Source organism: Lupinus angustifolius, chromosome LG11 (assembly GCF_001865875.1).
Source record: "Lupinus angustifolius cultivar Tanjil chromosome LG11, LupAngTanjil_v1.0, whole genome shotgun sequence".
NCBI classification, from domain to species: Eukaryota; Viridiplantae; Streptophyta; class Magnoliopsida; order Fabales; family Fabaceae; genus Lupinus; species Lupinus angustifolius.
Window position 1 is genome coordinate 3,585,278 of NC_032019.1, and position 25,090 is coordinate 3,610,367.

The window sequence follows — 25,090 nt, forward strand, 5'->3', positions numbered from 1 at the left end:
TATCATTTCACCTCTGTTCTCCTCTGTTTTTTTCTATCTCCCCACAGTTTCTGAGTGCTGCTACACGCTCTCATATAACAACAATTAGGATTCAGGAATAAGCTTATTCTCACAAAAACATATATAGGATGAAGAATCAGAATATGGTGGATCCAGTTGCGAAATCACGTGTTAACACACTTGTGGCGTTTGCAAACTCAACTAATTTACTCAAATCATCTGTAACAGCTACTTCCCTTGGTGGGTTTTGGGGTCTTTACCCCAAAAAGCTTATGAAAACGTTGAAGAATAGTAAAGGAGATGCTAAAGTAAACACCTTCATTGATTCCATGAGAGCATCTTCTCCTACTAGAACCAAATCAGAAGAAAACCAAGACAAAACTCCTACTTGGATTGTAAGCATATTATTATATTATTGATTCGAGTTTCTTCCTTAGTGTTAGAACGTTGTGGTTTATTGGTCCTATTCTATTTGCAGCTTTATCATCCTTCAGCGCTGAACATGTTTGATGAAATAGTATATAACTCGAGAGGGAAGCAGATTGTAACTTTTCTTGACTATGATGGAACTCTCTCCCCAATTGTTGCAGATCCAGATAAAGCATTCATGACTGAAAAGGTTTCCTTTTTATTCTTTCTTATAAATGCCATTCAACTTTGATCAGTTACAAATATAATATAACTTGATTATCGTTTATTATTGTTTCCTTAAATCAGATGAGAGCAACCCTCAAGGATATAGCAATGCATTTTCCCACCGCCATAGTGAGTGGAAGGTCCCTTGACAAGGTACATTTTTCATCGAAGCAAAATAGCTTTGTATATATTATTACTATACTATATCATATTCAACTTTAACATTTTATCTTTTTAATTATTTTTCTTTTTCTTCTCTAATTTTGGTTTTCTTTCAGGTATATAACTTTGTGCAATTGACAGAATTGTACTATGCAGGAAGCCATGGCATGGACATAAAGGGACCAACAAAATCCCAAAGTCATAAGAAAGTGAGAGACAGTTCCTTCCAATATTAAAAAATTATTCTTTTTTGTTATTTATCATCTTCTTATTTAAATATGTTGTTTTGTATCAGAACAATGAAGCAGTACTATTCCAAGCTGCTAGTCAATTCCTACCCATGATCAATGAGGTTCGTGTCCTTTCAAACCACCAATATTAATTTACAACGTTTGAGCAAAACATAGGATTCTAACACTGTCATTATCATTTTCTTCTATGCGTCAGGTTTACAAGATCTTGGTAGAAAAAACAAAATGTGTTCCGGGGGCTACGGTAGAAAGTAACAAGTATTGTTTGTCTGTGCATTTTCGCTGTGTTGACGAAAAGGTATTGTTTAACAAAATATTTAATAATCTTTTTTAATATATTTTGGATTGAAGAATAATTTTTTTTAAATATATTAAGCATTTTACTATTATGATTTTCAATACTCTATTTCTATTTTCTTTTATTTTAGCTAACACTCTTAAGAAATTCGTTAATAATGCCTATTTATTTTTGTATAGTATCTAACCATTTTACATATGTTGTTTTTCATAGAATTGGGCATCATTGGCGCAGAAAGTTAGATCAGTGTTAAAAGAATACCCAAAACTTAGGCTTAGCCAAGGGAGAAAAGTGCTAGAGATTCGACCATCCATAGAATGGGACAAGGGCAAAGCTCTTGAGTTTTTATTAGAATCATTAGGTGAGTATTATATTATATTCATGCAAAAATAGCTTACACCTTCCTTCAACAAATGTAATTGCTATGTTTATTATCAAATATATAGAAAATGCTAATCAACTTCATATTCTTTGTTGATTTCTAGGATATGATAATTCTAATAATGTATTTCCAATCTACATTGGTGATGATCGAACTGACGAAGACGCTTTTAAGGTAACAAATACCTCCAATTTACATGCTTATTAAAATTATTAATTGTGCTATATTATATTATTCTCTAACTTAATGATTTTCTTGTATAATTTATAATCAGGTTTTACGCAGTAGGGGTCAAGGGATTGGGATTCTTGTATCTCAAATTCCAAAAGAAACAAATGCTTCATACACTTTGCAGGATCCATCTGAGGTTTGTTCAATAATATTTTCCCAGTCCAGCAAAATCTATGACCTATTAAATAAATGTTTGATGGTGTTTAATTAAGACAATAATCTTGCATATATTTTTTCCAGGTTTGCCAATTTTTGCAGCGTTTGGTGGAGTGGAAAATAAAGAGTTCTCACTGCTACAAGTTGTAGAGGTTGTAGATGAGTTACAGAAATTAACACCACACTAAAATTGAGTCAAGGGGTGGGTGGAATTGTATCCCTTTCTTGTTGAAAATGGGAAATAGATAGCATTTTCGTCAAGTTAATTAAAGGGTTAGGGACAAAGTCCAAATAGATTCTCTATTTTTTGTGTTAGATGTATGTATCATATGCCCTTCACACGTTTGCATGCGCATGTGGATAGTGAAAAGCAGATGTTTTATGCTGCAGTTGTGAATGACACGGTAACCCGTTGTTGCTCTGAATTGTACTTGTTGTACGTGAGGACAATGTAACTCTGAATATGATAATCACCAACTTCAACTTTAAAAGATGATTCAGACCATCATAATCAAAACCATCATAATGCTATATGGTTAATATTCGAGAAGATTGAAAAATATAAAAAAAGTAACCTAATTTCTTATTTTATATAGATAAATGTTAGTATGTTAATATATATAATGAGCAAAATTTTAATTATCAACCTTATTGTCACACTACTCCTTAAACTTTTCATTCTAACTATCTCCGGACATGATTTTTTGTAGCATTATATTATATTGATTCTTATAAAAAATATATGATATTATATTGGTACCTTTCCTTAATAATAAATAACAATTAAGATAAATGAAGGTTACCTTTTAATTGTTTAAGTAATGCCTTCATAATAGATAATGCTTAGGCCACATCCCTTAATAAAGGAAATCAAGGAATGGTAAAATTTAGCTATCATATTTATATTCTAGTTTTTTATAAAAAATGTTAGAATATATTCTTTCCTCTTCAAAACGAAATCATTATTTATCCTGTGATTTAATATATATATAATTAAGGAAATGAAAATATTTATTACTAACGTTTTTATCTGCAAGAAAGCAAGAGCTTCTACAAGTGGAGAATCCCAAAATTTCGAAGTCTCAAGAGTATCTAGGCTGAATTTAGACAAAAAGTCTGCCACTAAATTTGATGAAGATATGAAAAGATAAATGCAAACAACTAATTTTAAGTAATATATAATTATTAACTATTTTTTAATTTTAGATATATTATCGAGATTTATTGTTCTTATAATTTTTTATTCTCACTTAAGTCATTCCTATATTATTATATATATTTGAACTTTTAAATATGATATTTAAATAATGTATAACATCATTAGCTATATATATATATTATTCATTAACAATAATGTATTCGTCCACCAATAAGTCTTTTACACATAAAGTAAATGGATACACTGGCCAAAAAAACTATAATTTAAGTCCTACATCAAACACGATATCTGATTCATGTATTGTAAAACATATATTTTCAGGTGGCATAAATACTGTAACTCAAGAAACTTATGGATAGATGTGTTCTCGGGTTCCTCTATCGTTATTATATTAGTAGTTCAGAGTTCAGAACTTCAGCTGAATACTTTGGCATCCAATTAGCTGATCCAGTAATGACTACAGAACATTGAAGAATAAAGATATGAAATCCATGTGAAGTACTATTAAACTTTGGGTCTGTCTCCCCATTTCCAAAACCAAAGTCACATTAATCTTTCATTGGAGAAGGGACACCTGTCCATAATATACAGTGGTCAAGATACCCCTCGGTAAAATAGAATTCACAGATTAGAGAAATCGGGTGAACTATAAGAGAATCTTATATTATTTGAATATTTAGAATATAATATCTAGAGGCATTTTATTCACATTTGTATATAGCATATTCATTTTTTTAATGGTATATTAGCTAGTATATCGTACTGTAGATGTTTTAAAACTATTTTTAGACAGTTCATAATTGGTAGCTACCACGAATGTTTTTGTCTTTTAATGTGCAGCACTAACACGAATGTGAGTGGCTAACGAAGTTGGATAAACTATCATTTAGGCGTGTACTTTTTTTACAAGATTGTTGCCAAGAGTAACAAAATTCTTAGTGGTGCATGTAGACCAAATTGTTACTAACCATATAATACTCTAGAGTTTCCGATATTTTTTTGTTGATTGTTATACCCATGTGAATGATCAAATTGTGTTTTTGTTCTCCAGATAGTTGTATATTAGTTGTCAAACTAAATAGGTAAATTTAAAAAAGAATAGGTTTTGATCATTACATAATTTGAATAATAGATCTTCTTAGTGTGATAGAACAATTCCACTTATGTAGTTGACAGTTTATCCTAACTAAACTAGTTAAGTATATAATTTATATTTTTATCAAAAGTTATTAATGATATAGGAGTTACACTTCCATAGCTGCCAACCACTCTATTCCTTATGGTCAATGTGTTGTGTTGTTCCGTGGAGAATCCATTACCAAACAGAGAGTAATAAAATTGGAAACAATATTCATGACAATAATAGTTTCAAGAGTGAGTACATAAATGTGGCAATCGTCTCAATATACGGTCTTCACCCTTTTGTTAGGCAAAGTCGAAAAAGACTTCCACAAAGGTTAATAAGCTTTAATAGGTATCACATGGGCACTATCAATGGGTGCTACAATTTTTTGTCATTAGGTGTGTTTTGAGGAGACAATCTTATTCAAGTTTAGTAGATATGATTATTATAAACCTTAAGCTTTTTTCTACCCAATTTTATACTCAGATATTGAATTCGATATCACTAGTTAAATTAGATCAATGACAATTAATTGATTCATGTGCTAGATGGTGGGTGCCATGAACTCTAAAACTGAAAGCATATATTATTAAGTAAGATCAACATTTGTTATAAATTAACCTAAGGCAGTTCATAATAAAGAGAAAGCGAGAAGATCTGGGATATTAAATTAATAAAGAAGCATTGGGGTTTGATTTTGATCCTAATTCCAATTTCTAAATATTACTCACAATTAACAAGCGAAAGTGAAAGCCCATCCTTGTTTATTCAAGAGTAAATAATTATTTCACTTCATCATTTCGGTTGTTCATCCTTTCCGACCTTATTAATTTGGTTTCTTAAATTTTAAAAAATCCAAAATAGTCTTATAAATTTTAAATGTTTGTCAAATTAATCTTTTTAACATGTTTTATAACACTTGATAGGTATTAATTTGACTAATTTGATTCATGTTTTAAATTTTTGGGACTATTTTCGGTTTATAAATTTTTTAGGGACAAACTGGTAATCTCGAAAAACATAAGAGACTGAAATAAATATTTACTCTTTTATAGAATGTTTGACCTAAATTAAACGAACAAATATCCTCTCTATCAATGAGAGACAAATACTTAATTTTACTTGTATTTTTAATAGTAAAAGTGTTATTCTATTGTATATAAAAGGATAAAAATGTCTTTACATATTATTATTTCCTTTCATTTTTATAATATTTGATTCTTAGGAAAAGTTATTATCCTCATCCATTGGCCACCCTGATTCGATTTGACAGGGCCAAGCTCAATCAAATTAATAACATCAAAATGGTATCTCAAAATAATAATTTTTTATCCAATGGCTTATTTTTTATGTGCAAGAGAATGTATCCAATGATATGGTTAAAAGACTGTAACTGATAAACATTGTAATCTTCATTACATGTACTCCAGGTAACTCACTATTATTAATAATTTTTGTTTGTGCTGATTAAAAAAATGATAGTGTAATAGATCTGATTTCAATTGAGTTTAATGTGTAATTTTTAAAGGGTTAGGTACGTGAAAGGGAAACCCACTACTTTGTGAATCTATAAATGGTTGAAGAGGAGTTGGAACCCACTCAAAGTGCTTGATTTGAACATGACACATGGGGATTCTTAATGGGGGCTCCAAACATCCTTCTAATAAGACTAGGAACCCATGCTCACATTTTAAGATAGTACGTGTCAATAAAGGTTACCACTTGATTCAGTTTCATTATTGGTGTGCCTTAAACTGAAATAAAAAACAAACTAATAAGCCATAGAACCTCCAATTATTGGTAGAAAACAGGTACTTTTCAAAACATCTGACTGAACTATCACTTATATATATCATGCCAAAATCCAACAGCTTGCACTCATGTATATAGAGATAGATGTATTGTTCATTGTGAGAGAGTGAGAAAATATATAGAATGCCTCCCTAATCTATATATATTCATTTCCTATTATGGGTAATGTGATTGAGGCAATTTAGTACTATATATTTGCCTTTCAGTTGTTCCCTTTTTGCTCCCATTATACACCTGAGAGTTTAAAAAATAAACTATAAAATGAATGAAAAGGGCCCTTGAAGGTATGGCTAGCTAATTAAAATAATAATATAAGATGGTGTTACAAAGAAGATCACAAACAAATTTGAATTATGTGTTTCAACCTCACAATGGATCTATTTGCGAGATGAATTTTGAGGGGATGAAGAGAAATCAGAGACTTTAGAGTTATCTCATAAGTATATTTTATGATTCTCAAATCTTATATTTCTATTCTTTCTCATCCAAAACTTAATTCGCACACAAACCCTAAAAGAAAACACTAATACGAAATGATATTACAATGAACCTATAACTCAAATTATATGAAAGAAAAAATAACACCTAATTTACAAGTTAAGAGACCAAACCTAGAGGGGATTTTAGCATACACTTCCACCATTTCCCATAATAAAATACTCTTGCTACCTCAACTACTAAAGTTCCATTCCATTAGTATATTACCATTGTTTGCTTTAATAATGAAGCTAACTAGCTAGCTACAACTACATGGCATATGGATTTCTGTACTTCATGCATTATATATATTCACCATAGAGATACTCAATAATATGTATCTCCATGTTTCTAGACGTGTCTGCTTTTGGGGAAGGACCTAGATCAAATGGTCCCCTCATTCAGGGTCCAACATATATAGCCATGTACATGTTTCCAATTTTATATATATGTACATATGGCAAAATATAGGAAATTTTGTAAGGTGTCAGATTATTAAGTGAGTTGGTTACTTTGGCCTGGCTTTGAATAATTGGATTAAATATTCTTAAGACCAGCTATGCTGCTGTTGGAGAGAGCAAAGTACTACAAGTTATTGCTGGTATCTAACCCTTCATTCAGTGTTGGTTAAAACCAAAGCATTGTAATTTATAAACGACAAAGTGAATAGATAAATTAAATTATATCATGCAGTTCAACTCAGACAGGGTTGTTTATAGCTTAAGCAGCAATGTGGAGTTCAAATACATGAGAATGCAATTTCGTTAAATATTTGGTAAGAACAACTTTATCACTCATAATAATAATTTTACTTGGCTCAATTAAAATTTCTTATAACCAAGAATGTCTATGATTCATACAATATATGTGTGTGTGTAAAACAGATAGGTTAGGATTATTAATTTTATGATTTTGGGTACCATGAATTAGCTTGTTCCTCTAATGGGACACATTGCCACACCAGTTCACTTTGGTAACTATATAATGCCAAAGAAAATGCTTCTATGGGCTGGCACCTAACCTTTCCATACCTAGAAGCTGCAACTTTTAATGAGTAGTAGCACCCATTGCAGGTAAAGACCACTGACTACTCATGAATGGAGTTTGGATATTTGCCAACTATTCTAATATTTGTTTTTCCCCTTTTTCTAGCAACTTTTGATTGAGGAAACTGAAAAAGAATGCACTAGTTATCAATATTGTTGGTACTGTTGGATTTAACTGATAGCATCTTTAATGGTTGGCCTATAACACATGATAGAGACACTTGTTTTTGGTAAATTATCAAATCTCTTAAATAGACAATTCTTCACCAACTCAACACTCTAGCCTGGATTTTATTTGGTAGTACCCTTTTTGTCCAATAAAAATCCTGTGATCGAAGCCCAGTTACCCTTAATAGTGTGTTCTGGTGCTCTCACAGAAAGTATGGCGCATCTGAACCCATAAAAAATAGCAATTTCAAGACCCAGCCCAACAACAAAACTTTAAAATTAAAAACTGTGGTTGGTATACAACCAACTTGTATATTTGCTAACTGATCTAAAGGGAAACTTCTGGTGATAATGTGATATGTTTGGGTTTCAATATCTCATGCAGTTTCAATAATTCTGCACTTTTTTTCTTTCTGTTGGGCTTTGCCCCTGTATCTGAGCCTCATCAAATTATGTATTGATAGTTTTGAACACTAACTGATAGCTTCCTTTTTAATATATAAACTTGAACAAAAACAAAAACAAAACAATCCTTGACAACACAATACTTATTTTATCATCCAATAATATAAAAATTAACAAATGACATAAAACTGAGTATCACGCATCAAAACTAGTATCGTGTAGCATGTAACTATGCTACATATCTATCATGCTCAGAGTCCTTCGAGCTGTAGTGCTATTAGAGTAGCAATTCCTAATATCATCAATTAACAAACACAGTACATGCAAGAAATCCATATCAATGAGCATTCCAGTTAAATAAAATCTGAAATTGAGCTTGCTGCAAGCAACTCTGGTATATAAAAATGGCCCCTGGTAGATAAAAATTCTAATTATCTGTAATTTAACACTAAAATTTGAAGAAAAAATATATCAATTTATATTTATTTATTTTAAAATTTAAGGAACCTTTGTAACATTTGTCCAAAAATGAGAAAATCTCCAATATAATATTAATGTATATACATCCTAACATCCACAACAATATAGTCAACAAAATCTCAAACAAACTACAAATTTTATAGGTTAATCACTAATGACATAAAATATGAGTTAAATATCTATACCTTAAAGTTTTATATATAACTAGTGTTTCATCCATCATTTATTTGCATTACTTTTACTTAAAAGTTAATTATAATTAAAAATGAATGGTATATGATACAACAATAATATAAAAAACTACTACACTATCAATATATACATATTTTCTTTTGTCATAAAATATAACAGAGGTTATCCCAAAACATAAATATTAGTCAAACAAATAACTTAATAGGTATATAAAAGAATTGGGCCCCCATAAAAACTGGTCCCTGGGCCAGGCCGGCTGCAAGGGACTCCTAAACAAGTTTTGGATGAAAAATTGAAAATATTCATGCATGCATTGTAATTCATCATCCATAATTCCATATGCTCATGACAATGCATATAAATTGAAGGCAGCTACACTAACTTATTAGCTTTCGAAAAGCTATTGAAATAAGTTTCCAAAATTTTACTTAAAATTTACAATATAACTTAATCAATTAAATCCTATTCACAAGCAAACAAATGATATCATATTTCTATTTTTCTACGATTAAAATATTAACTAGTTTTTATTAAATTAAAAATCTTGTGTTAGAAGAATATGTGTTAAAAATTATGGAGTCAATTTATATATTAGTTAATATAATCCTAACAAACCTTTCGTTTTAAAAAAGAGTCTATTTTTTCTCTAGATTTTCTACCTTCTTTGTACTGATTTTTTGGTAAACTCTTTTTTTTACAAAGATAAATCCAAAAAATAAAGTAAAAACAGAAGTAGAAAAGCTCGAGGCTGAAGATGGAAGGAAATTGATTTCAATCTGAAACGCCCCATTTCGAATCCGAGATCGGAAGAATTTCGATTGAAAGGGGGTGTCATCTCAATCTCTCCACATTCCACAACATTATAGATTATCATTATCATCAAATAAAAACTTTAGGTTATATCTTCGATCCTCAATAATAATCATTCAATCAAATTGGGATCTGGCACCATGAGTGGCATATTGAACAAGCTTCGCAATTTGGATGCGTACCCTAAAATTAACGATGATTTCTATAGTCGCACCCTCTCCGGTGGCATCATTACCATCGTTTCCTCCATTCTCATGATTTTGCTCTTCTTCTCTGAGCTTGGTAACCTCTCTCTTTTTCTCCCTTTGATTCATAATTAATAATAATTTACCTGTTTCTGCTTCGCCGTTTTGATTTGATTATTTTTTCCCACTCTATAGATTCTAGCCCTAGTTTTGTTTTTAATTAGTTTGGTTATAAATTTGATAAGCTTATTGCCTTATCTTATTGTTTGTGTTTGTCACTGTCTTCAGAATTGTATCTGAATGCTTTAATTCAGACCAAGCTTGTTGTAGACACTTCTAGAGGTGAAACGCTGCGTATAAATGTAATGTCCTTCCCCTTTCACTTTTCTTTGAACAATAATCTCCATTGAAGGGTGTACGACTATTCAATTAGTTGTTGGAATCTTTATTTTGTAAATGAAGTGTTTATTCTTTTTTCCTCAAGGTTCTGTGCTACCTTTGTCATCATTTATGTATTTAATATGGTTCAGTTTGTTACTTTGTTTGCAACATAGAGTAATTGATCCTTGTTCCTTTCATGTTGAACGTGCAGTTTGATGTTACATTTCCTGCCCTACCGTGTTCCATACTCAGTCTTGATGCCATGGACATCAGCGGAGAGAGGCATCTAGATATTGTATGTATCTCTAAAAACGAACACTTTTTATTTTCAATTTGGCGCTTGACCTGCTTGAAGTTAGGATCATAGTTACATGGTTCCCTTGTACTGAATTTCGTGTACTACATATCGGGTTCGATATAAAGGAAGTCTTGTAAAAACTGACGAACCGTTTAGAACTGGCACCATGCACCGCAATTGTACCGCATACCATGTAACTATGGTTAGGATTTTTGCTAAAGTAATATATAAATAAGTCAAGTTATACTCTGTTTTTTTGTTTGCACATTCATCCAAATGCCGAAGAACAAGAACTATTTCATCCTTTTGAGCTTATGTCTATTTCCAAATTTCTAATAATGTTAGTGATCCTTTGGTGTATCTCTCAGAAACATGATATAATCAAGAAAAGAATAGACTCTCATGGAAATGTGATAGAAACAAGACAAGATGGAATCGGTGCTCCCAAGGTATACAACACAATCAAATTTGTTTTAACAAACATCACCGGTTTATAATTCATGTTTTGATATTGGATCATTCATTACTACTTATGTTTGATTAGGCATGTTTAATTTTAATTTATTTAGGCTGAGAACATTTACAGGAAATTTCGTTCCTTAGAAAATCAGCTTGTGTCGCTGTTCATTTGGCTCTTATTACCTTTAAAATGCATTTCATTTTGCCTTCTTCAGATAACATTTGTGCTGCTTTATCTACATTTGCCTTCTTCAGATAACATTTGTGCTGTTTTGATATTGGATCATTCATTACTCCTTGCTTGCCTCATATGTAGAATATTTTAGTTATGACTGTTCATTTTGCACAGATTGAAAAGCCCTTGCAAAGACATGGAGGCAGACTTGAGCACAACGAGACATATTGTGGATCCTGTTATGGTGCAGAAGCGGTATGGCTTGTTTGAAATATAGTTAGAAGTTGTACTTTATACGGACAACTTAATTTATTTGCTCATTTATGCATTGATTTTGGGAGAAAAGTGTGCACAGACTATTTATCACTACATTGCATACTAGAAAATTGGGTAATTTCTTCGCTCCTGGTTGGCCTAAAAAGCTAAAGGACCATATTTGTTATGGATAATCAGTTTTCAATCAAGCAGCAGTATAAGTCATCTCCCAGCAATTTTCTTCCTTCTATCTAATGTTTTAATTTTTCCGATTTGGGTTTCTTGAGGATGGACTTCATGTAGCTTTAATTGATATGTCACATGTTTGATGATCATCTGAGTCATGGCCCATATTTGTATTTGCAGACAGATGAGGACTGTTGTAATTCTTGTGAGGAAGTTCGTGAAGCTTATCGAAAAAAAGGTTGGGGACTTTCAAATCCAGATGAAATCGACCAGGTCTGTCAATGTGACATCTTGAAAATAAAAACTCTTCTGACATAGTCACATTGTTAATATTACCTGGTGCCTATTTTGTGTATATTTGTGTCACTTAGTGCAAAAGAGAAGGATTCTTACAAAGAATCAAGGATGAAGATGGTGAAGGATGCAATGTATATGGTTTTTTGGAAGTGAATAAGGTGGCGGGGAATTTCCATTTTGCTCCTGGGAAAAGCTTTCAACATGCTGGTGCACACGTACATGACCTGCTACCCTTTCAAAAGGACTCTTTTAATGTAAGATATGATCTGATAATTTGGATTGTTTTTGCAAAATTTATTGCAATGTTTACTGTGTATGCTTTATAGCCTATATGAAATATTAAATTTCAAAAACAAAGATATCTTGTGCTTGATTGTTTTTTGCTACAAATTTTTTTTCAAAACACTTCATATTTCAAGGCATCTTAACTTTTCGATAACATGTAATACAGTTAAGTCACCACATCAACAGATTAGCTTTTGGAGAGTATTTCCCTGGTGTGATTAACCCGCTAGACCGGTGAGCTCTTTATTTTCTCATAGCTTCAAATCCAAACAATGATTTATCATTCATGGCTTTATTATTTAGATACATTCTGACACTTCGTTGATTATCAGTGTGAAGTGGACACAAGGTACACGAAGTGGGATGTATCAGTATTTTATTAAGGTTAGTAGTCCAGATCTTTGCATACTGCATATTACTAATACTAGATTTGTATAGGAGTAATTTTTAAATCTTAATATTTGTGGGTTAAATCAATCACTTGCTAATTTACTTGATCAATATCACTCGTCTATTTTGTTTTGTATTCTAGCTTGACACTTGACTAGATGTTTTGATACAATGATGATGAGATGAGTCAAAAGTTATTGTTAAAAGAGCACCACATTTTACTCAATTTCCGTTCATTGCATTTATTGCAATGTAGCATCTCTATTTTGAATATTGCATTCACCAAGTCTCCTGTTGCTTCTTAAAATAACCAATGGTCAGTCATTATTTGGGAGAAAGAAATTACAATCGGGAAATCAGGTTTTATTTTTTATAATTAGTTTATGGTTTTTTTACTATCATTTGTGTATTTATTATCTCTTTTATTGAAATTTATAATTTATTAAGAAAGAAATCTATACTTAGAGTATATATATGACATAAACAATAATCCTTCACTACCCAGAAATAAATTATGTGATCTTTCTTGCTTTTTATGCTATGTCATATATGTTGTCCTCCCAACTTCGATGAAGTTACATTTACATGTCCTCTAGTTTTTGAGATTGTCATAATAAGTTTCTTACCTGATTTGTTTATTTTTCTCCATATGGAAATGTATAGATGGGGTTTGTGGCACATGTCTGTAAAATTAAAATGCACGGAAAATGTTGGGCAAAAATTCAAAGTTGGGAAGGCTAGTATAATTCCTAAAACTAAAAATACAATTGGTGCATTTTATTCAAAACTCCAGGGAAATTTAACATGATTTATCTTTTTTATTTTTGGTTACATTAGGATGGTCTTACGGTACACTTGCTGTTTAGTGCCCAGTTTTTTGTTTTGTTGTCTTCAGGTTGTGTTCAAAATGCTTGAATTGACATTTTCCTGTGCTTGATATGTACAGTATCGCACCAGCAGAACTTCTCTACTTCAGAACTTTTAATCAAATTCTGCTACTTATTTTGTTTCATTTTCTAGGTTGTCCCTACTGTATACACTGATGTGAATGGGCACACTATCCAATCAAACCAGGTTATTGAACTTATAAATGTCACTTTTTTACATTTCTTTTACATTCTGATAAGTAAAAACTGATACAAACAAGAAATGTTTTTGCAGTTTTCTGTAACAGAACACTCCAGGACTGGAGACCTTATTCAGTACGTGCCTGGAGTTTTCTTCTTCTATGATCTTTCTCCAATTAAGGTGGTTTTTCTTTCTCAATAATTATTATAGATTTTCTGACTGATCTTCTATTCTAATGTTGAATATCAGAATCAATTTTGCAAGATGCTTTTGTTCTTACTGTTTTTTGGTTTTTCTTGTTTGTGCTCTCTCATTCCTGTCCTTTTTCATACCATTTGATGTTGTATTATTCTGGAATTGCATATTGCAGGTTACTTCCACAGAAGAGCATAACTCATTCTTACACTTCATTACTAATGTGTGTGCCATAGTTGGAGGTAGATATGGATCTTCCACTATTCCCCTTCAATCTTTTCATCCTTGGCTTGGATAAGTTCATGTTTCATTTCAATTGTCTGAATTTTGCTTCATGTTTGTTGCATACAGGTGTTTTTACCGTTTCTGGAATACTAGATTCATTTATCTATCATGGTCAAAAGGCTATCAAGAAGAAGATGGAAATTGGTAAATTTAGCTGAGCTGTTCTGTTGGAACATGCCTTAGTGTTATTTGAGTACTTTCCGGTGAATGGCTCTCCAGATACAGTCTATTCAAGATATCAACTTTTGAATGAAATTCCCATTTGGGGTTTCTTTCAGTTTCAAGAAAACGATTTTGCCCTTATCATCAATGATGGTTGAAATGCTGGATTATATTGTGCAACAAATGCCACTTTGCCGTGATTAGTATCTTCTTTTCTGAAACAGCTCTTATAATGTGAATGTTATATACTTTCCCGAAAGTAGAGGAGCTTTCATATACAGCCATTCACTTGCAGAAGCATAAAAATGAAATCGTTTAGGAAATTTAATCGACAATGATAATCTAAATGGGATTCAGCTATTTACCTGCATGTTTATTTTCTGTTTGGAAGTGAAAATGCTCGAGTGGTTCTCTTCATTTGTGCGTTTGTGGTTTTATTTTGCTGCTAAATAACATTAATTATTTATTTTAAATCAACAATATAGGATTGTCACCAATGGTTGGGGCCCTAGAGGATACCCATGTGGGGTCACTGGTTTGAGGTTTCTGGATAAAATCTGGAATACTTGGTATTTAGGTCAAAAGTAGGCTAATCAAGACATGTTTTGCCTGACAGAATTATTCTTTCAATCACATGGAACATAAAAGTTTATTATATTTTCTACTTCAGATTCCTTACCTTGTGTCCTTATGAAAAGTTAATAACTTAGAAGTATAGACGCTTGGAGACATGATGATGGTTGTTGGAATTGTGTTGTTTGTTTCTATCTCATGGAGAACCAGTATCATTTCGATTGTTCTCTTAGTCAAGTGGTCAATTATTGGAGAAACTGATGGACTAGGGAATTTCATACTTTAGTAATGAATCACGTGCTACTATATTAAGTAGCCGCTAATTTTGGTTCAAATTTTGTTTCGTGATGCATGCAAGTGGCAACCCGTAGGGGCTCTTTCTTCTATAGTTTCGTGCACGGAAATAGTTTCTTGTGATAACTGGACCACACGGTCCAACTGGTTTGACACGGAAATAGTTTCAATCAGTGTTATAGTCTTAACCGAGTGAGGGGTTGGATCGCTTTGAATTGGAAAAATTCTAGTCCAACCATGTTAAACTCGGTTGAACTGCAATAACTCAGTAAGTGAACCAAACAGTTCACTTAAAATTTAAAAAAATAGAACATTACTCTAATGTTTTTTGTTTTACTCTGATACAAAAAAGACAAAAAAATGTTATTTCAATATAATTATATAAAATTTTGTATTTATATATAAGTATATATTTATTGATAAAAATGACAAATTATATATGAAATCATTCGGTCTGACTGGACGGTTTAACTGTATATGGGTCCTCTTTCGATTTAATGTCTGGCTCGGGTTTCACAACATTAGTTTTCGAACCCTATTTGTAATATATTTTATCTTCATCTAATTCCGAACATCAACAAAACAATCACTGCTTATTGCCAAAGGGAGAGAATTTCTTCTTAATAACACAATCAACTAACTATGATTGAGTTAAAAAAAAATTGGTGCTGGTAAGGGTGGAAAGGTCAGGTGAGGCCAGACTTTGCCTTAAATAGGCTCAGCCTATATAGTAAATAGGAGTCTGGGTCTGGCTTGTTAGCATGTTTAAAAAAATTCAAAGCTTATGTCTGACCTGCTTAAAAGCATAGTTTGGCTTGTTAGCCTGTTTAAGGCATGTTATACTATATAATCTTGAAATGTGTCATCATGTATACATTTAAATATGCTAATATTCCTACTTTTAATTACATTTTTCTAACTCTAACAATTAAATTATATTTTGTATACATTTTTATATTAAAATTATATATATATATATATTATAATATTACTTATATTAAAATTATATAATATAAATTTATTGCATAATATAACTAAATAGGCTGGTTTGTTAGGCTTAATAGGCATTTTGAATGACCTAAAGTCTGACATGTTAAAAGTAAATAGGCTTTTCAAAACACCTGAGCCTGACCTGTTCACGAAAAAAGTCTGACCTAGCCTGTTATAGATCAGGTAATAGGCCCCTGATAGGCGGTCTGACCTGTTTCCACCCTTAGATGCCGGTATTCCCTCTTCTCTTGGTAAGAAACTAATTTCTTTCGGAATATATGATTTTCTCTTCCAATAAGTGTCGTTACCATGAATCGAATCATTAACTTTTTGCCCTTCTAGATATTTAAAGGAACTTTATACTATTAATCCAATATTTTGTTGGTAGATTGAATTAATTAAATTAACATATTAAGCACATGAGTTCAAGATCAAGCAGTGAGTCTTACAATTAAGGAGAAAATAATCAAAGCAGCTCAAATTGTAGATCACAATCAAGGAAATACATACTATTATCATATGCTCAATTATTCCACGCTCTCGCCATGTAACTAAATTATCTAACAATAATGACGTGCAAGCTCTCTTCTACCACGTACTAGCTAGTTTCTAAAAAATATTAGTATAATATGATGTTAGATTAACCGATTGCTACTAATCAATTTCCAAGTTCTAGTATTGACATAGCTTGCGAGTTTTCGGTTCTGTGTATGTTTTAGAAGCGTATACAATACACTATTACACTATGTGTCTGTGCGGGTGCCATGTTAATTCTCTTCATCTAGTTCCCGTTATGGAATCTATATAGTTCAAGATAAATAAATAACTTGTGATACAAATAAAGATATTTAATCTTGTACAGTAGTACCTCGAGCAATCAGACAAAGTTCACAAATTTGGTTACCATATATATTGTAGTTACTTAAAAAGATGTGAAAGCTTTTGTTTTTATCAATTTTGTTTTCTACTTACCGATTTGTTTGTAACTCTGACAATATATAAGAGCAGAGTTCTTGATTATTGGGCCATTTCCTGTTCAAAGCTTAAGGTTCATTGAATGGAATAATTTCAGGTGAGTTTTTACAGTACGTGATTAGATTCCCAAGCTAGCGTGGAACTCAATGTTTGAACTTCAGATACAGATTTACAACTTTCAAGAGAAGGTCCAGTTTTTTTGCAGGTCATTAAAAAATTTCTTTAAAGCTAGCGTGATGAAGAACCAAACTTATTACTCAAAATCGAGATGGCAGTTGTCGTATAAATAATAAGCATTACACGCTCACCGTTAATCAAGCAACAATAAAATAGGGTAAATAAATCACAAAACAAGATAGCTAGTTTGATGCATTGTTGATATAATTGTTCATTATTCATTCATATATGTTACATTTAGTTAAGAATTAAGTTACACATAAATGATGAATTATTTACTGAAATTGTAAAAAATTCTTATGTTATTAATACAGACTAAATCCTCACTAATTTACAACCCCTACTTTAGAATTAATGTTTGTTAGATATATTGAGTTTTTTCAGTGTTTTATTTTGTGGTGGCTGGGGTAATGGTAGTGAAATAATAGTGGTCGTTGTCATGATCAACTTGTTAGTAGTCCATGGTCCAAGGACATATCTAAGGTAGGTAACCCATGCTCCCCTACCAATATAATTTTTATTTTTACTTTTAAGGATTAGAAGTCAAGTACGTTAGGATTTATGAGAAAGTTTTCTTTTTTTGGATATGTTTTACATATTAGCTTTAGAGTTGAACTTTTTTTGGACAGCTTTGGACTTTCTCTCCACAGGGGTGGCTCTTAGAGGTTTGCTACATTTGCATGACACGTGGTTTTTTTTACATAGATATATAAATAATTTTGCATTCAAAGTTCTTATAAAAAAATCATTTTCGGGACAAGTCCTTTCATACTTTTATTTTTTTTATCTTGTGTTATCAATTATTATTAATATATGTATGATTTCGTTCAATACTTTATTGATTGTAATGATCATTATATTATATTATAATATAATTGACATAGAATTAAAATAATAATTTAATTTATGATGAGCAAACTATGAGGCTGTTTAAGGTTCATTAAGAAGTTATAAAAAAACATCATAAACTCAACTCTCTAATAAGTAATAAAAGTCAAACTCTGAAAGGAAATGTAAAGGTAAGACATAATTGTTAAAAACCATATTTTAACAATAATTAAATTCTTTTGATAAATAATACGTATTCATTTTTATTTTGTTTTCACAATTTTTTGGACCTTCCACTTTGCTCAAACTTAGGCATACAAATTTCACATAGCTAAATATTTTTTCTAGCAACAACAATTGAGTCTTTGTCTCACCAGATTGGTCGACTATATGGATTGAATGATGTCATGATGCTCTATAATAAATCATGTTCATCGACAAAACATTGGGTTATATGTCTTTCTCAATCATTCTCCTTATAGTTTTTCTTAGCCTCCATCTTCCTCTAGGAATTGGACTAGTTTTCATTTGGTCTAATATATTTACAGAGGCTTCTATTTGCCTCCTCCACACATGTCCAAACAACATGAAACGAGATTGTATCATCATTTCTACAATAGAGCTACACCAACTTTCTCCATGATGCATTCATTTTTAATTATCTTGTCTAATATGTTCACTTATCCACATAATATTCTCATTGTCTCTATTACTTGAAGTCTATTATCTTGCTGTTGTTTTATCGCTCAATATTCAGTTCAATTATAAATCTTATAGTTGTGTATTAAAACTTCTCCTTAAACTTAAGTAACACATTTTTATGTATAACACTTGAACCATTTCATCATCATATCCAATTTACGTAAATCTTATTGTTTAGATATTGGTCAATCTCCTCTTCCTCCTCTATGATATATAAATAAGAATCATGAATTATTTGAACATTTAAAATATGACATTAGTTAAAAAAATCATTTCAATTTAACACATACCCGGTATATAATATATTAATATTATATTTGAACATTTAAAATTTGACATTAGTTAAAAACTATCATTTTAATTTAACATATACCCGGTATATTATATATTAATATTATATTTAAGTATTAAAATTTTATTTGTTAAGAATTATTGGCTTAAGAAACCTGTAATAATCTTATGAAAGAGGACAATTTTTCATAGCTGGAAATAAATACAAACTGAGAGTAATTTGCTTGCACTCAAGCCTCCTCATGGTCCCATATGACGTATATGAGATAGAAAAATACAAAGACATAGCCCTACCACTCACAAAATTTAAGTAATTTCCTTTATGTGCAGAGATAAGAAATGATATTAGTTATGATTAATAATTGGAATGTAAGTTTTTACTTTTATGTGCAGAGATAAGAAATGATATTCAGCATTTATATTTCGTTCTTCGAATCATACGAGATAAGACGTTTCTACCCCTCACTCAATATGCTATTGACATCGATCTTGACAAATGGCCACGTGATTCCAGTTTCACATGGCAAGCACAACTTTCCACTTATTCTAGTATCATATATACGTATAAACAAAACAAACATTCAATCAATATTCCGAGTCAATGTTATTTCCTCTACAATATTTATAAGAATAAATTACATAGAAACTTACGAGATTTCTATTTTTACACTTTAAAATTATTATACTCATCTTATTTAAGTGGATATTCATGTATTAACACTAATCTTCCATGTACAAATATCTTGGGCGATATGCATATATAAATTAAAAGTGATTTATATAAGTATAAAACGATAAATATTCTATATAATTTCAAAAAAAAATCTTAAGCTTTCAATGTGATTTACTGTAATGTGTATTTCTCTTTAAATAATTCCATTGAAAATTTATTTTCAGAATTATTATAAAATCTGGTTTCACTAAAATTTGACCATGACAATTATAGACTTATAGTGGGTGTGAGTGTGATTTAAAATTTTATAATGTTGGTTATTTATGTTATGGATGACTTAAATATTACATATTGTTTTATTTGTAAGCACATTTTGACTATTTTACTTAAATGAAGAAAAATTATAAATATTTTTAATATTATTAATTTTGTCAACAATTATATATTTTTCACATTGGTCTGTGTTAATCTGTCTCATTCAACTTCTATTTTCACTCAATTAATTACTGATTTTCTTTTTCTGATCAATTAGTGTAACATTATATTGTTAAACAAACAATTAATATGTGTAAAACTTTGCAATGATCCCATAAAAATGATCAAAACTAGCTATAACCTCAATAAAAAGGATGGGAGGTAGATTTCTAATTTCTATGGTTCTAAATTCTCAATTTCTAACTATGTACTAAATTAGAATTGTATTTTTTAACAAGTAAAATACTTGTATTTCAGGTTTAACGTTATATTGGTAGGCTAATTAGTAGTTACCATTAGTCAACGAAGAAGGAATAATAAGCCCTTGATCCTCATGTGGATTGTGATTTTCCAAGTGCATTTAACAATCAAAGTTGCGGTTTCCTTAAGGATGGGAAATTGAATTGAGAAAGGAAAAAATTAAAATACGTAGTTGTGGCTTGAAGAAACAAAACTCGCATTTATTTTTAATGGAAAAAATGTACTCTAAATCAGGGATATGTACTCAAATGGGTGACACAAGTCACAACTTGTGTATATTATGTTTTTATTTTATTGTCCATGCAAGTATTTGGAATTCGAATAATTCCTCTTAATAGGGTTTTAGGAGCGAAAGACACTGCATTTTAAGATTCCCATTAAAATGAAAATTATTTGTTAAATGGTATGCTGACCTTCTCTTTATGTGTTTTTTTAAGTGCACGTTCAAAAACTAAGGTGGAGGGGGAATAATTAGATAAAAATTCAAGGTTTGTATTGTTGAACAAACAAATTAATCATTTATGTACTCTTACTGACACAAAAAAATTTAAAATGAAAAGTTACTCTATTTTAGCCTTTTAGGTTATTGCGTATTACAAGATTTAAACCATATATTTATGCAATAAATGAAAATAGGACTTTGTTATAATCAGACTTAACAGTTAAAGTTAAGAGCATCTTAATATAAATTTCATTTTTTTTTTTGAGAAACACATATTGTTTCATAATTTATTAAACATCCTTGAAAATTAATAATAACACATACTTTTTTTTTCATTATAATAAATATCATTCTGAATATTATTAAGAAATAAAAATCTTACAACAATAAATAAGGGAATAATAATATTCTGATTTCAACCAGAATACATGGTTAGAAATGCACTGAAAAGTCTTAAAAGAATGTTGTATTGGAAAACTAGACATAAATCTTTTATAACATGTCTCGGGATACTATACCCTATCAATTTGGCTAATTATTGTCACATGCTGTGGTTGAGAATTAATAGGGAGAGAATTATTGGGGCATGATAATAATAGGGAGAAAATTAATGAGAAAATGATGGATATATTAAAGTGTAAGAATTTTTTTTACAGTGTCATTTTATCATTCACAATTAAAATTTAATCATCATTAATTATTAAATATAAATAATACAAATAAATAGTAGATAATATATGAATCGAGTATAAATCTTTGCATTGAGTATATATATATTACACTCAAAATTAACACCCCTACTCTACTAAAAAAAGGAGAGGATTGATACCAAGGAAGAAACGTTGGCAATTATTAAAGGAATCTAATTTAATAGTGCTCCCACTTGTCAAGTGCATTAGGATGAGCTCTATTGATAAGGAAAATAATTAATGAGAAGTGGAAGCAACAAGGGAAAAAGAAATATTTTATTTTGGTGTTTGACTTATGACTTACGAGTGAAAATATTTTATAGGTTTAAAGTATAATGATTTTTTATATCGTTAACATATTATATATTATTTATGTACCCAAAAAATATTATACACTATTTATATATTAATTTTTAAATAAAATTAATACACATTTGTCATTGATGTAATAAAAACTTTATAGTGATCATACAGAGAAAATATAATTAGATAAAAATAAGAATGGAATATCAATATATTATTAATGTTTAAAGATTTATATACAATATTATATATTTTACCATTCATTTGAATTATTATTTTTTAAAAGAGTTAATAATAATCAAATATAATAATATATAATATAACAACAATTATAAAACTTATATATCATAAGTGTATAATACATTTTCTCAAAAAATAATCCCTTGAATTAGGATGGCAACGGGTGCGGGCTAGCGCAGGTAGTGCTTTCCCGTGCCCAAACTCGCAATATTTATGGGTGTGGGTAGTGAGTATTTGTGGGTATCCAACATATTTTTATTTTTAATTATATATTTATATAATTTGTAATATTCAATATGTAAAAATAATTGTTATATAAATAATATGATACTTATATAATAAATTTATAGTCATAGTGAAATATGTGTAATTTATTATGAAATAATAATAAAAGTATACAAAACTTGTTCTCGCCCAAAATTATTATTGCGAATATCCGTTACAAATATTTCTACGAGTATCTACGGGTTGAGTTTTTTTTGCCATCCTTCCCTTAAATAAGAAGCATGCATTAGCAAGTCAGCAACGACAGGAGAAGGAGTAAGGTTGTATTAATGTACACGGCGATTATTTATTCGAAAATATATTCACCAAATCAGGTCAACGAAGAAGCAAAGAGTTAGTTAGGTTCAAATCATAGTCTGCGACTGCGCTGTCGCTAATCGTGGCGCGTATATTCAACGCAATAAAAAAGTGACATATATTGGCGCCGCAACTTAAGTGTTTGTCTCACGCCCCACGTGCCACTCCCACGTTATCTTGCTTGCTTGTGTCCCATGTCACAAACCCAACTATGGTCAACAAAAACTCAACCATGGCTAAGCAGTAGCATATGTTACAACCTGCTTTATTTAGAGAGTAAATTTTATTTACTCTATACATTATACTCATTGTCTATGCATATGTCATAAACATAATCTTGTAAACAAAAAAAATATCTAAGTTAAACAAAATATTTTATATTGTATAGTCAAGTTCGAATAGTATAAGATTCAATTCATCTTTATTATTTTTGATCCATTCCAAAATAGTTTAAGAGTTATTTAAATATCTCCTTATAATTATTAACTTGTTTTGTAATAAACCAAAAACAATAAAGAGACATTATTTATTGTTATACTATTTGGACTTCTCTATACAATATTTTGTTTAACATAATTATACTCTACACATGTTTCTTAAAATAATACACTTATATCTCATATAGGAGTAGTTAATCTAATATATGTACAAAATTGGGTGATTTGTGTAAGGACAAAAAAATGATGGATAATTTGTACAATTTCATTAAAACTCGGGAGTGTAAATGTAATTTACTATTTTATTTGTTAATGATTAGCTCGCAACTAACATATATTATTTTCTTGTAGTATGGGAATTTAATAAGATGATATATCATTATTCCAAATAAAAATGATTATAATTTACCAATTTTATTGATATAATTTAATTTTTAATATATAATTGTTTGAGTGAGTATTAGTAATGATAAATGACATATTCTCTTAATAAATCAATCTAAAAATTCTTTAAATAATAAAAAAGAATATACAACATTCCACATAAGGCTAATATGTGTTTGTTTAAGGGATATATTATTTTTATAGTTAGGACAATTTTATACTAATTTATTAGAAATATAAAAGTACTAATTGAGCCTAATATAAATGATGATTTTTCTTAACTTATTTTATCCTTTCTGTCCGTTACTCTTGGAAAATGGTTAGCAAATACGAATACAACGGGTACACATCTGTTGTCACACAGTTTGTGTCACTCCATATGTCATGAACTTATAATTGGTTAGAAAAAATATATTTAAGTTAAAATTTAATTATTAAGTATTTTTCTAACCAATCACAAGCTAATGACACATGAAGTGACACAAATTGTGGGACAACACATGTGCTCCTATCCAACTTGAGCGTTCCATCCTTTTCTTCCTCTCACATGTTTATTTTAACAGTAGTTTTTAGTATGTACCATTCATTCACCCTTGCATTTTAATATGTATGTATTAGGTTACTTATAATGGTTCTACAAAATTGAGTTTGTAACATGTAGCTAAGAGCTTGTACTGTATAGATATGAGTTTCTAATTGCAAAGTTAATTTGAAGTATATGATTATGTAGGCAGCTTATTAACATTGTGAAATATCTCATAAATTTATGTTATGATTATTTATTTTTGTTGTTGTTAATTTTAATATTGAGATATGCCATGTCTTATCAAAAGTGAATAGTGATCACATTCAACAAATTTGAACATTGACCCTTTCTTAAAAAGTAACAAATAACTTATAATGAATAAATTTTTATGTATTATACCTTATTTAATAATATAACATATATATTACACTATTCTAATTACAATGTTATTGTTTTCGAATTTTTATTACCAAAGTGATTTATAAATTAAAGAAATATACAACTCGTGTTTGACATGAGTTAAAAACTAATTTATTAATAAACATAATATATTTTTTTTGGAATTTTCCCATTATATTTAAAATTAATCGTACCCATATGATACATAAGTTGAAAATTTTAAAATTATTTTTGTTATATCCTCTCATTATATCATCCTCAAAATCTTCTTAACACTAAATTTACAACAATTAAGTACTCTCATGGTCTCACCATTTCAAAGCTTTTGATTTTAAGATTATGCATATAGTTTGAGAACTTAATAATAAATAATATAAAAAAGTGGAATATAATTTGATTAAAATTGGAAGTTGAATTAAAAAAGAAAGAGAGAAATGTATG

General features: G+C 29.9%; 2 protein-coding genes across 4 annotated transcripts; both read left to right on the top strand.

Moving 5' to 3' along the window:
• On the top strand, positions 1–25,090 carry LOC109361017 (probable trehalose-phosphate phosphatase C). Of its 2 annotated transcripts, XR_002109249.1 has the most exons (12): positions 1–395; positions 479–619; positions 718–789; positions 915–1,007; positions 1,094–1,150; positions 1,246–1,347; positions 1,561–1,708; positions 1,833–1,903; positions 2,004–2,096; positions 2,201–2,425; positions 13,573–13,583; positions 25,080–25,090. XR_002109249.1 is itself a non-coding variant. In XM_019606297.1 (10 exons), exons 1-10 carry the CDS (start codon positions 129–131, stop codon positions 2,264–2,266), a joined length of 1,110 nt encoding a protein of 369 aa, XP_019461842.1. In that variant the 5' UTR covers positions 1–128; the 3' UTR covers positions 2,267–2,627. The 2 variants fall into 2 exon arrangements, 1 of the variants encoding a protein (XP_019461842.1); XM_019606297.1 differs by lacking the exons at positions 13,573–13,583; positions 25,080–25,090 and having other exon boundaries at positions 2,201–2,627.
• On the top strand, positions 9,676–14,826 carry LOC109361016 (endoplasmic reticulum-Golgi intermediate compartment protein 3-like). 2 transcript variants are annotated; one of them, XM_019606295.1, is made up of 13 exons: positions 9,676–10,070; positions 10,262–10,335; positions 10,566–10,649; positions 11,021–11,101; positions 11,461–11,541; positions 11,908–12,000; positions 12,099–12,278; positions 12,476–12,543; positions 12,642–12,693; positions 13,720–13,773; positions 13,916–13,947; positions 14,138–14,204; positions 14,314–14,826. In XM_019606295.1, exons 1-12 carry the CDS (start codon positions 9,929–9,931, stop codon positions 14,196–14,198), a joined length of 1,002 nt encoding a protein of 333 aa, XP_019461840.1. In that variant the 5' UTR covers positions 9,676–9,928; the 3' UTR covers positions 14,199–14,204; positions 14,314–14,826. The 2 variants fall into 2 exon arrangements, with proteins under 2 accessions (XP_019461840.1, XP_019461839.1); XM_019606294.1 differs by having other exon boundaries at positions 9,677–10,070; positions 13,861–13,947.